Source organism: Myripristis murdjan, chromosome 13, assembly GCF_902150065.1.
Source record: "Myripristis murdjan chromosome 13, fMyrMur1.1, whole genome shotgun sequence".
Classification (NCBI taxonomy): domain Eukaryota; kingdom Metazoa; phylum Chordata; class Actinopteri; order Holocentriformes; family Holocentridae; genus Myripristis; species Myripristis murdjan.
In genome coordinates this window covers 20,164,794-20,177,705 of record NC_043992.1, presented here as the reverse complement: position 1 = coordinate 20,177,705, position 12,912 = coordinate 20,164,794, and the positions used below count along the sequence as shown (strand labels likewise).

The 12,912-nt window shown below is 41.5% G+C and overlaps 1 protein-coding gene across 2 annotated transcripts; it reads right to left on the bottom strand.

The window, feature by feature from the left end:
• Positions 1-851: 851 nt before the first annotated feature.
• On the bottom strand, positions 852-12,791 carry rps6kb1b (ribosomal protein S6 kinase b, polypeptide 1b). 2 transcript variants are annotated; one of them, XM_030066694.1, is made up of 15 exons: positions 12,593-12,791; positions 11,007-11,050; positions 10,782-10,902; positions 10,507-10,575; positions 8,966-9,113; positions 7,786-7,843; positions 7,558-7,658; positions 6,918-7,008; positions 6,616-6,706; positions 6,388-6,495; positions 6,220-6,282; positions 5,018-5,095; positions 4,374-4,481; positions 3,881-3,993; positions 852-1,864 (listed from the first exon to the last, which is right to left on the bottom strand). In XM_030066694.1, the coding sequence occupies exons 1-15, from the start codon at positions 12,659-12,661 to the stop codon at positions 1,609-1,611; spliced, it is 1,518 nt and encodes a 505-aa protein (XP_029922554.1). In that variant the 5' UTR covers positions 12,662-12,791; the 3' UTR covers positions 852-1,608. The 2 variants fall into 2 exon arrangements, with proteins under 2 accessions (XP_029922554.1, XP_029922555.1); XM_030066695.1 differs by lacking the exons at positions 852-1,864; positions 3,881-3,993; positions 4,374-4,481 and adding an exon at positions 4,489-4,607.
• Positions 12,792-12,912: the final 121 nt, after the last annotated feature.

Genomic DNA, 12,912 nt, shown 5'->3' with positions numbered 1-12,912 from the left:
TGAAAATGTTTATTTTGTTGTTATTATGTAGGGATTGGTGAGTATTTATAATTTTGATTGATTTTTCTATTTACCCTGCACATTTTTTGTTTACTGATGTCAGAGTCTAAATCCAAAATCGTTGTATGAGGAGAATCAGATAGCACAGGGTGAGAAATGTAAATGTGCTAGCAGCTATGCTGTATAATGTTCTGATGAGGAACTTTTATACTGGCATTCATAGGATGCAATATTAATGAGATTTGAAACAAATCTTGTATGTAATAAATTAAATATTCAGACTGTGGTTGTTTTCTCTTGAACGTGGAGTGCAGCTACGGCTGGCTGATCACCTTACGGAAAAAAAAAAAAGATACATGTTTTTTTTCCCTCCTGAGCATCAGTAAACTTTGATGCGAGAGGCTGAGGGAGGCTGTAAACATGTTGCCCCAAGCTGTTCCTGGGGTTTTCTTGGCAGGAGGGCTTCCTCGTGGTGGGATTGTGTCCAAACCAATATCCATCTTCATCTAATCTCATCTTCCAAAGATAAGATTGGATCTGATGTCCCCCTACCTGCTGCGAAATGTGACAAAGGCATGCCATATTCATTCTTCCAGCCCAGGGTCTCCAGGGTGGTCAGAGATCAGAAAGCAGCACCAAATGAGATTGGCTCAATGTTGTGTTGTGGAGAGTGGAGTCACACCAGTTACCTTTAACACTGCATCGAGACGACTTTTGTCTCGGGATTGGTCAAATGATCTGGTGATACATCTCTCAGCCAAATATTCCTTAAATATAGATAATAGCAGGATGGATCCCACATCAAATAAGCCACTCAACAAGTCATCCACAACACCATTACTAAGAGAGTGTAAAAAGTCAACATCTGTTTTTTATTTATGCTCTTTGATTCATCATTGATTTATAGCATAGTTGATGCATCCATTTTGTAAAACATCGTAAGACATAAAGCTATATTAAATACCAGAACCTCTGCTTGTCAGCTGCTCCCAATGATGATTTCTTTTTTCTCTTTCAAATAATTCATTTTTTTTTTCCATTCAGAGCCAGGAGGCATTTTTTTTTGTCAAGAAGTACTGTCAAAATCTCCCAACCGTTACATGGAAGCAATTTCCTCTCTGGCGTTCATTCAGACAGCACAAAGCACTTTGGATGTCATCTCATACAGCAGACTGATTGACTGCATTTTAGTGAAAATTGGTTGCATACTGTGTGATACATTATCGCCATTCATTTCATAGTATGACACTGTCATACAAAGGCTGCGGTTCCCCGAAGGAAGTCCAGTCCTGCGAGTCCAGTTCAGCTGGGGGTCGAGGATCAGAAGACGAAGGTCGTGAGACCTGAGGTGGAGGAAGTGGAGAAGTGGTGGCGGTGGTGATGGTGCTGTCGGCGGCGGTGGCGCTCGGTTGCAGCGGGCTGGAGCGCCAGACCCACACACAAACTCCAGTAGTGATGGTAAATGTTGTGTGTTGATGTGCAATTTAAGAGTTTCATTGTCTCTAGCGTCCATATCTTTTTGCTCTTTTTTCTTAATAAAAAAAGAAGAGAAATATCAACAAAGGAAAAAAGAAGTCAAGAAATAAACTCCTAAAGAGGCGTGGTGGGTCATAGGTTCATCCGTAGATGTTCGGGCCGTTTGGCCACGACGGGATAGGCTTGCTGCTTCATCTGAGCCAGGTTGCCCCCGGCAGGCTGACGGATGGGTAGGGGGGCAGAGGCCTCGGAGCTGGTTGTGACGTCCATCTGCTCAGGAGTGGACAGCTCCATGGCCTGCTCCTGAGGAGACTGGAGGGGGCCGGGTCCTCCGCCAGGGACGAGGGGGCTCCGGGACCAGCACTCGCCCCCTGCGAATTTGACGGGGCTGGAAAGGAGGAGGGAGGGGAGGGGGGCGAGGTGGTGTTGGGGCACAGAAATGTGTTGTTACAAGTTTGTAAAGAACAATGAATAATGTGGCAGATTTCATTTAATCTGCTTTTTAATCTGTAGTTTTCTTGGCTATTTGTGCCATAGATGGAAAAACCTTTTCATGCCTACGGCCACAGGTTTATTGAAATTTAATACACACTTTAGTTCAACTAATTTGAATGGGTCTTGGTAATGGGTACTGTGTATATTATTGAATACGACTTGTACGTTGCTATGCTTTCTATGTTTTTAAACCTGGCTGTAAAACGAATTTCCCTTGAGGGACAGCAAACTGAGCTGGGCTACAGTCTTCAAGAGCCAAATTCAGCAAAGGCGACCAGAGGTCAGATACTTCACTCCTCTTAGTCAACCTTTGTCTTATTGTGTGAAAGAAATCTTGTATAAATTAGCTCTGTTCTTTTTTTTAAACTGTGTATTATTAATAAAACAAAGTAAAGCCGCCTTACTGTGAAATTGCACCTTTTTATGATTGTAAGGTAACATACTAGAGCATATAACAGAAGACAGAGCTGTATACACAACTACCGTATTTCACCAATTAATCGCCCGGGCGTTTAATATGCAAAATCGACTTGGACCCCAGGCGTTTAAAAGAACCAGGCGGCTATTCGCTGCAGGCCTTTATTTATTTTTGCACCAGGTCATTATCGTGATGACAGCTACTGTCCAACATATTTTCAGTCTGTCGGTTTAATATTACGGTACACCCTTTTGTTCTAACGTTAGCTAGCGCTCTTATTTTGACAGAAAACGGAAGTGCCGCACTGTTATTATGCAGCTAACTGTTTACTTCTGAAAAAATAAGGTGAATAGCCTTATTTTGGGTTACCTCATTATGATGCAAATAATCGCCCCGGCGGTTATTCGGGTGGGCGTTTAATACGCAAAACGGGTGCAGACCCCAGCCGTTTATAAGAACCCGGCGGCTATTTGCGGCCGGGCGATTAATTGGTGAAATATGGTATGTATGGGTTCAATTTGCAAAGTCCCAGTTGTCTCTTGACTCTGCTCAAAACATTCAAGTAATACTTCACCCAAACACTTTATATTTTGTATCATTAATTGTCATTTATTCACTGGACATTCATGGCTGCTCAGGGTGAGTACATGGCATAAAATAAATGTTTTTTAGTATTCCTTTAAGGCAGCTGGTTCATCTGAGAGGCAGAAATCTGAGATATACTGAAATAAAAAGATAATTAAGGCTATGAATCATCAGCACAAATATGCTGTGGGACTATACAGACTGCCAGTTAAATTTTTCGCAGCCTCAGCCAGAATCAGAAGAAAATGCCATCGTCAAGCGATTCTGAGCCAATGTCTTCATTTTCAAAAAAAAAAAAAAAAAAAATCTTAAAAATATCTTCTGTCTGAATCTAGCTAAACAAATTAAGAGGAAGAGCGACTTTTGTGAAGCCAGGTCTCTAAACAATGGCCCTTTTCCACTGCATGGCACTGGCTCGACTTGCCTGTTTTTTGGTAAGCAAGACTTGTGACAACTGCATCGTAGTTACTGATCTATCCATGTAAAATATTACCTTTTTCAGTGAATCTCTTACTTACACTAATATTGTTCATGAGAACCAGCCATTTTGGCTTTGTCCAGTTGATTTTTGGAAAAAAAAAAACACTAATGTGGGACTTATGTGGGAAGGAAAAAGTAGTCAACACACCCACAAGTGATCCGTGGGGTTTCACTGTAAGGGGGTGCTATCTGCAGTGGAAAAGAAATCCAGAAAAATAGAGCGAGTACCATCAAGTAGACCCGAGTTGAGCCAGAATCGTGCAGTGGCAAAGGGTCATAAAAAAAAAAAAAAAAAGGTGGTGCTTGAACTTGGGCACATTGAGGACACAGGACACAAGTTCAGCCACTGAAGGCTTCAAACATTATGCTGCCTCTTACCACAGACAGGTTTGTTTCTGAGGAGCCTTTTGGGAGCAGGGTAACTACCTGAGAGGTGTTCTTGGGCTTCCCACATATCGACGAGGTGAGCGGATTTTTGGCTCAAACGAGAACTTCTCTTTGATGTTTTCCAGGACCGATGGAGCGACGTACGTGAAACCCTACATGAGCAGAAAGAGAGCACAAAGGAGAAACAAAGATTATGGCATGAACAGCTCTATGTATGTGTGTGACCCAAGACGCAATGAGATCCAATTGCTCAGGCAACATTCAGAGGTGGTCTGGGCCGCACATGGCCACATTCTCTTCGCAGTGTGCATGCAAATGTGTCGTAGGCCACGCCGAAGGACCGCCTACTCAACTGATGTCCTTTTGTGGAAAGAAGTAGACATTTTCCAGTGCTTTCCTCTAGCTTCATTTGCACATTTGAAAATTTGCACTATTTATAGGCATGTGTTCATTATGAGACCTTGATGAATAGCAACCAAAAACACTACCCGAATGGGGTTTGAAAAAAGTGGAAAAAAAGAGGAGCAGTTACCAGGAAGGCTTGATTGGCACTCTCACTAAGAGTTGAGTCATCTGGGCTGTCAACTGGTGTCTGACTGGTGAACTTCGAGTCAAACTGACTCACGTCTTCAGCTGATTGCTGCAAAGATGGAGACAAGACAAACACAGGTGAGGTGCAGAAACATGAGCAGCCGTGTAAGCCAACAAGGTCTGAAACAGGAGAACACCTGGGTGGAGTGACTCAAATCCATCTGACTGATGTCGTCTATGGAAAAATAAAGGAGAAATTCTCTCAAAAACATTGACAAACCCTCAAATTACAACTACATAGTGCAGCTTTACAGAGAAAATGAGCTGTGCAATGACCACTTTCATGTGTTGAGACTTAAATCTCTTCACGTATAAAAATAACCTTTTGAAGCAAAGGGAACCAACAACAAATCAAGTATATGCCTCTTCCCACTGTAAACATTGTAGGATTATAGGACAACCACAACAAAACAGCTTCTTCTCAATATTACAGGGATCCAATGTCATTCTAAACTAAAGCTAAATATACCAGAACTTTTTTCAGACATTTAACATTCTCAGATTTCCCTCCTGAAACTAAAGGATGAAGTTATAATAGTAGTAGCTAATTTAGTATTTCTCCCTGTGTGCTCCCCTGCAGCTCACCAAGAAAGGCTTGAAGGGAGGCTCCACTTTCCTGGCCAGCAAATCCTCCCAGTTGATGTGTCGAAAGAAGGGATGAGCCTATGCAACAAATACACAAACAGTGTGTGAAGAAATGTGGCATTTAGGGCTGAACAAATCTAATATGACCCACCATTCATGCAGACACAACTTCTTACAAACTACAGAAGTGCAAACTACAGGAGTGGTGTGTTTTTGGAGGTGTTGCAGGTCAAAGAATCTGTTTAACACCTGAATGTTTAGGAATCTCTATTGAATAAGACGGCAGCTAATAATTATGATTATTTTCATTGTTTGTTAATTTACTTATTAACTGATCAGTCAGCAGAGCCTTAAGTGATGTGTGTGTGCTACGTCCTTAGTCTGACCAGCAACCAAAATCAAACCCAAAATATTAACTTAATAATGATATGAAGGGAGAAAAAATAGGAAAAACGTAGCATCTAAATGACCGTAGTGCAGCTAAATTACTAAATCGATTAATCAATTATTGATTCATTTTTGATAGTAGATTAATTTTCTGTTGATCAGTCCCTGCCAGGATTTTGCAGGCTTTATTTGAGCTTGTTGAGGCCAAAAATGCTTGGCTGTTCTAAAAAAAAAAAAAAAAAAAAAAAAAAAATGAGATGGATTCTGCATTGAGATGGTTGCATTTTTAATAGATTTTTTTTAAAATACTGAATCATATGAAACCAGATGACCAAAGGAATTCATTGGTACCAAGCATGTCATGCTAGGTTGTCAGCAAGGGGACTAAATATTTCTCTAAAGTTAGGCTACATTTTCGCAAGGGAAAAACTCGCACGGCCATTTTCAAGGGGGTCCCTTGACCTCTGACCTCAAGATATCTGAATGAAACCGGGTTCTATGGGCACCCACAGGTTTCCCCTTTGCAGACATGCTCACCTTATGCTAATCCCATGCAGTTTATGGCAAAAAACATGCAGTTTTTGCATGCAGAGTTGACCTTTAGGATAATCACAGCTTCATGAATCTTTACAACCACAAACTAGAGGATAGTTCAAAAAATTATTCAAAAAATAAAAAGCAGAATAAATCGTGATACCAAATTGCAGTACATATCAAATTGGTACTCAAGTACTGTGTTAGTATCGAATCAGGAGATAAGCATATTGTCCCAGCCCTAGTGTGATGTGTCCCTGTGTCCTCCTGCTCGCTCTCACCTGCACCTCTGTGGCATCTCCTGCCCCTGCTCCAAGCCGCGACGAGGCATTCCTCTTCAGCAACTGTAAACCCAGCAGTCAAACATCAAAACAATACTTACATTTTTACATTCAAAGTTATTCCGGATGACAAGCTGAAGGAAAACAAAAGAAACAAAGTGGAGCTACCCGTTTCAGGAGATCTCGAGCTTCTTGTGTGAGGTAGGGCGGGAGGTTGAGCTTGCATTTCAAGATCTTGTCGATGGTCTTTTTACGGTTTTCGCCGGTGAACGGTGGCTACAGTGCAAAAGAAAAACAAAAAAAACAAAAACATATCAATTCATGACATTCAACTAAGGTACAGTACAAATTATTGATAAAAACACAGCTGTTTCACGTGTTCCATATTAAACTCACCGCTCCCGTGAGCATGTCGTACATCAGAGCTCCCAGGCTCCACCAGTCCACTGCTCTGTTGTGTCCGCTTCTCATCAAGATCTCTGGCGCCCTGCAACATCAGTGCACAATGCTCACTAGCACAGAGCTGTTTTAGCAGTAGGAAAGTGGGTGTGGAGGTTGGAGGGAGAGTGAATGTTTCAGGGTATGAGTGTGCAGGAATATATGAATGCAAAATGTATGACAGCGGCGGTGTGATTGAGTCCGAGTGTGTGAATGTGTGAGTGAGGGACTGAGGGAGAACAGGAGAAAATGTGACTTACATGTACTCGATGGTGCCACAGAATGTATGGGTGACTGTGCCGTCGTGAATGGACTCTTTACACAGCCCAAAGTCTGTCAGCTTCACATGACCTGGGAAGATAACAATATGTCATCACTATCACACACTTTCATTTTGAATTATTATTCATAAAAAAATGTTATGTTATTAGGTCATGACAAGCTCAAACATATTGGGCAGACTTAGTTTGCAATCACCCTGACCTGAATCCTTAGTTAACATGAACTGCTGTCACTCACACACACATACACCCTTTGAAGTTGTCTTGATATTTTATATTTGAAAGGTAAACTTCATAAATTCTTAACACAATCTGCACCACCATCTACTCAGCTATGATTTGCTGTTCTGCCAACTCAACTGCAATACAAAGCATTGTGAGCAATGTAATCTGCTGGACAAACTTTAATAATAGTAGTGTTTTTAAATTATCTCAAGTCATTTTTGCTGCAGTTACTACTTTTTTTCCATATTAGTCAACATATACGCAGATATGATTACGGGCATATCTGTAATGAGCAAATATTGGCTGATTCCACTGGCCAAGTGATATATTGGTCAAGTTCTTACACAGACACAGACACACACATGCATGCATGCATCTTCTCCCACACCCCCACCTTGGTTGTTGAGCATGATATTCTCCGGCTTCAGGTCTCTGTAGATGATGCCCTTTTGATGCAGGTGGCCAAGAGCCATGGAGATCTCTGCCAGGTAGAAGCTGTAGACAAAAGCAAAGAAAAAACTTCATTGGATACAGTCAATTTCATACCCAGGGACAGCAGAATACACTGTTGCTTCTTATAGTTGTCACTCTGTGTGCATCACAGGTCTGTAGCAGTGCTCACCAAGCTGTGTCCTCCATGAAGATGCCCTCCCTCTCAAGCTGCATGAAAAGCTCCCCTCCTGCACAGATCCACAGATAGACAGATAAGCAAGTGTTTAGCCTCAATGGTGCACTGGTTAAAGAGTGTCCTTACACACACACTCCATGCGGAGTACCCATGCTGAGCCCGCTGACATATCCTTGACCAATTCCCACAATCCTTATCAGCATCAAAAGGTGATGCTGACCCTGACCTCTGACCTCCCCTGACGAGACTAGTGAGAAGAAAATGTCTCTATGGGAATCAATCCACCATCACATTACTATTACTAGTCTGCTTTCCCATTCTCTGTTACACGGTAATACCCAGAAGCTGTCCTGTACAACTAGATCCCTCTACCATTGAGCAGCTCCATAGGAGCTGATGGGGGTTATGAGCCTTCCTCATGACATCCTCGACAGTAGCTGTTGATGGAGAGGAGCGGGTTTCTTACTCACTTTCCCCAGCTGGGAATTTAAACAGCCAATTTCCTAGTCACAAGTCTTTACTCATCACCTCTAGACTATCACTGACCCTCTGACTGTATACTCAACCCAATAAATGTGAAAATATCAAGTACACAAATTGCTCTTTGTATCTTTCGACCGTCAAAGAGCTCATGACTAATTAACTGAAACTCCAGGAAGTTTGGGTAGCATGACTGTTGACTCATTTTGAGCATCTGAGTCATCTTAAGTTTTAATGAATGGAGGCTAAAGTTAATGTATAATACGATCACTGTTTGGATTAATCATTTCAAATTATGTTACCCAATGCTTGTATGGTAGAGTCAGTAGATTCATTTGTGAACATGCATCATACTTTAGACACAACTGACACAATTTTGACCAAACTGTGGGAATGATGCATCTTGCTGATGAGTCTGCCTCTGTTAGGCCACTCGGTGTAATCTGTGGGAAAGCAAGTTTTGTGAGAACCAGACTTGATGATATGGGAGTGAAGAAGGCCTGTCAATGTTTGCAATTTGGACCTTTAATTATAGCACCCTGATCAAGCTAAGTAGTGAAACTGTTTTTAAAGACCGTGCCAAAATAGACCGATTAGTATACAAGGCTTGCACATAACCCCCCTGTGTATGCCATGTATGGTGTATTTTTTTATGTCCATGTGTGTTTATGTGTGTGCACTGCTGTGTACAGACCGCTCAGGTACTCCAGGATGAGGTACAGCTTGCCCCCCGTCTGGAAGGCGTAGATGAGATCCACTATGAAGGGATGCTTCACCTCTTCAAGAATGTTCCGCTCAGCCTTGGTGTGGGCTGTGTCCTTTGCGTTGCGTACAATCATAGCCTGGCAGCCAAAAAACATTTATCACCGTTAAAAGGCAGAGACTGAGGCAGCAAGAGAGGTGACAACGCTGGATGTTTATTTTTTAGACATATTTTTTAGATGCAAAAGGCTCCTAGCAATAGAGAGCAAAATGAAACTCAGGGTCCACCCTGAAATAACAAGCTGTGTATCACTAGCTTAACCAACTAGTAGAAATTTCTATATTCCTGGAGAAGTTACTTCTAGCTCAGTGTCAACAATGTTATATTCATATTTAACAAAGGAAACATTAAATACATTCATAAAAACAAATCAAAAGCTTGTTTCCTTGGGTGTATTTCAAATTTTATTACTACTTCACTGTAAGTTATTTAATGTTCAAGCTGAACTAGGTAAAACACGCTTTAATATGATTATGCTTACATTTTAATTACAGTGACAGGCTGAGCACCACACCTGTCTTACAACTCTCCACAAACACCATTACTTTTTACTCTTTATAACTTTGGGACAATTTATTTTCTATTTACCAAAAGCTCCCAACATGTTTAGCTGGTGGAGGAGGTTCAGCTGTAGTGCTGCTGCTGTTGTTTACGTTAGCTAGCTACGTCTGTCAGTAAACTAAAGAACCGCCTGCTGCCTCAGCTGTGAGTGTTGCTGCTATGGCAACAGAGCACAGTTCTGATTGGCTGGCTGAAGCTGGGAGCTCTTGGATTTTTTTTAAGGTGGAAGTAAAGAAACAGAATATAAGCAGCTGACTTAGAAGCACTGAAAAAGCACTGTGAGACCTTAACTACATGTTGGTGTAAAATGATGCGCTGTACTGAGAAAGGTAAATAAATAAAGCACCATAATGCACTATCATATCTTGTAATTGCACTAAAATACACTTGGTCATTAATTATAAAGCACAATCTGGGTTCTATCCTAAATCTACAAGCTTTTTTTTTCCCCAAGCAGAGTGGCACATAATTGTCCGGCCACATTGCAGCTTAATGACTGAAAATGATTTCTGAAGTCTGGCAGGTGTGCAACATGTCACAAGGGTCATTTTAGCCAATCAAGCAGAAGCAGTGTGACTATCAAGCAGAATCTAATGGGCTGAGATGGAGTGTTTTAAGTGCCAAGGCTGCAGCAGAGCAGCACAGATGGCACACTACCAACTAGCAGTGAAATCTTACCCCACCACTGGCTTCAAGGACAGCCAATATTTGCGAACAGGGGCAACATGATGTTTATTTGTAATTACAAGCATGATTTTATCTTTATGTTATACAACTTGAAAGCAGCTCTATACCACTGCATATTAACTGGTGAATGCTGTTACATTGATTAATGTATAAGGCAATGGCATATCTACAATGAGATTAGAGTAAGACAAATTAGGGAACTATCTGAGGAAAAAAAGAGGTACCTTCTTTAAAACTTTCATGGCAAATATTTTGCCTGATGCAGCTCCAACAACTTTTCGAACCTGAAAAACCTATAGAGAAAGGAAATCGATTAATACATTTTTTTTTTCGTCAAATAAAGTGTTATAACATTACAATTCAATATTACAAATTACAAAAGCAGAATTATTTCAAATGCATGTTGTGTGTGTGTCTGTGTGGGTGTGTGTGTGTGTATGAGTGAGTGAGAGACAAAGTACTTTCTCAAGGCTTGCTGCTTCTTGGGTACCACAAGTACCTTTCCATATCCACCTTTCCCCAGCACTCGCAGCAGCTCAAAGCACTCAGGTCTGATGCTCTCTGTCCCTTGGTTCACATTGTCCTCTGATATCTCGATCTTCTCACAGTCATCCATGTTGCTGTAGAGACACATGAGATGAATTAAGCCATCTCTTGCTTTGTTTTTGTTTTTCCAAATACTTGCAAATGCATGAATTCATTCAGGTACAGCATCAACACTTACAACTCAAATCCACTGCACTGGTCCATGAAGTCATTGATTTGCGCCTGGCAAAAAAGCAGAAAACAACGTATTCACAAATCTTAAAAACACTCTGCTCTACTGAAGACCTGGTGGGTGCTGCAGTGGGGAAAGTACCTGCATCCACAATTAATGTCACGATTTCAACTGTTTATTGTGATTTGATTTGTCCTTTTTAGGGGGATATATATGATGCCATAAGCCTTTTTATTCCTGATGCACATGTATGTTTTTTTTGTTTTTTTTTGCATGTCATCTTTTCTGAGTTTGAGCAATTCACTTCTACATTTACCTACTCTACAAATGAATGGTTCATAACACTGCAATAGTTCAGTCTGTTATGAAAATAATTTCAATAACAGAATTCATAATCAAGCTGAAATGAATGAAAACAGATGAGCAAAGAAAAATAATATTCATACAAAAATGTATTTTAAAATTTCATTATACTCTACTGCATATTTAAATCACACAAAGTTTAGCCAAAATTGATCTTTGCCCATTTATAAAGATGTTAGGCTTCACATTGACATGGGAGCTGTGATTTGACACTAACAAACAAGAGCTGTGATGTAATATAAGTAGTTGCCCAATCCTTGCCACATGAACTTCAACACCATGCAAGATATTTTGCAAGAGAGCATGTAACCAAAGCAGTCAATACTGAAAAAAAAAAAAAAAAAAAAACTTTAATAATACTTTAGATTTACACTCTTTGTGTTCATTAGTGGTGAGTTTATAGTAACCTTACTTTTAGTTATATTGTTATTAATCCCCGATACTATCTGTCAAATGATATGACTCTGGGCAAAATGTACACTCGCTGTATATGTTGCCAAAGGAGTATCTAAATAGCTTTACTGTTGGACTAGCACAGATATTTGTGTCATAAAATTTATTACATGATTACAAGAGCACTTTTGCATCGGGGCTGCTGCCAACAGTGAGGACACCTACATGTGTAAACACTTCAAAAGCGGCGCACACAGTTACAGTATCATGTGTGCTTGTATGGCAAATGTACGGTCTAAATTTTAAGTAGTATTACACTCGTGAAATGTGGCTTCTGGCAGGGTACAAACACTCCCACACACACACACCGGTCTCCACTCTGCAGCAGACTTGCCAAAATAAACTGTTGCACGCCAGAGAGCGACCAAGCAACATTTGTCACTGCAGCACCTCTGGCCAAGTACGGCTTGCCTCCACAACTTGCATAATAAACCCAAATTGACAGCAGTGGTTTATCCAAAAATAAAAATGACAGCGTTAGCCATGTGTTGCAATCTAGTAATGAGCCTGACTTGATGAGTTAAATAATAAACAACAACTGACAGCTCACTCATGGTCGCTGTCGAGCTAACGGCGGCGAGCTAGTTAGCATTAGCAGCCGCGGAGCCCGTCCAGCAGGCCTGCGTGCGGCGGCGGCGGCGGCGGCTCACCGACAGCGGCAGGCCTGTGCGGGCTGCCGAGCTACGAGGCTAGCTGCTGTGCGTGTAGCATGGCTGTGCGGGGCAGCCGCTGAGAAAAACTCTCGCATTTCCACCGGCCGCGGTTTGCTCAAGTACCTCCTCAATCTCATCGTCGGAGACATTTTCCTCCGGCTGGTCCAAATCAATGTCAAACACCCCGGCCATGGCAGCGTTTCGTTGAGGTCGCTCTCTCTCTCTCTCTCTCTCAGACCGTGAGAATATCTGGCGTCCCCCACCTCATGGACAAACACACACCGCCGCCATAACCGGCTACTACACTGAGCATGCGCACTCCTCGACAGACCAAAAGGGGCGGCAACCTGAGTTATTTATTTATTTATGTTTTTGTAGTCTACTGTTGCTGGAAGAGCCGGCCGTTTATGTTAATGCTAATATTACATGTAAACGTTGATAAT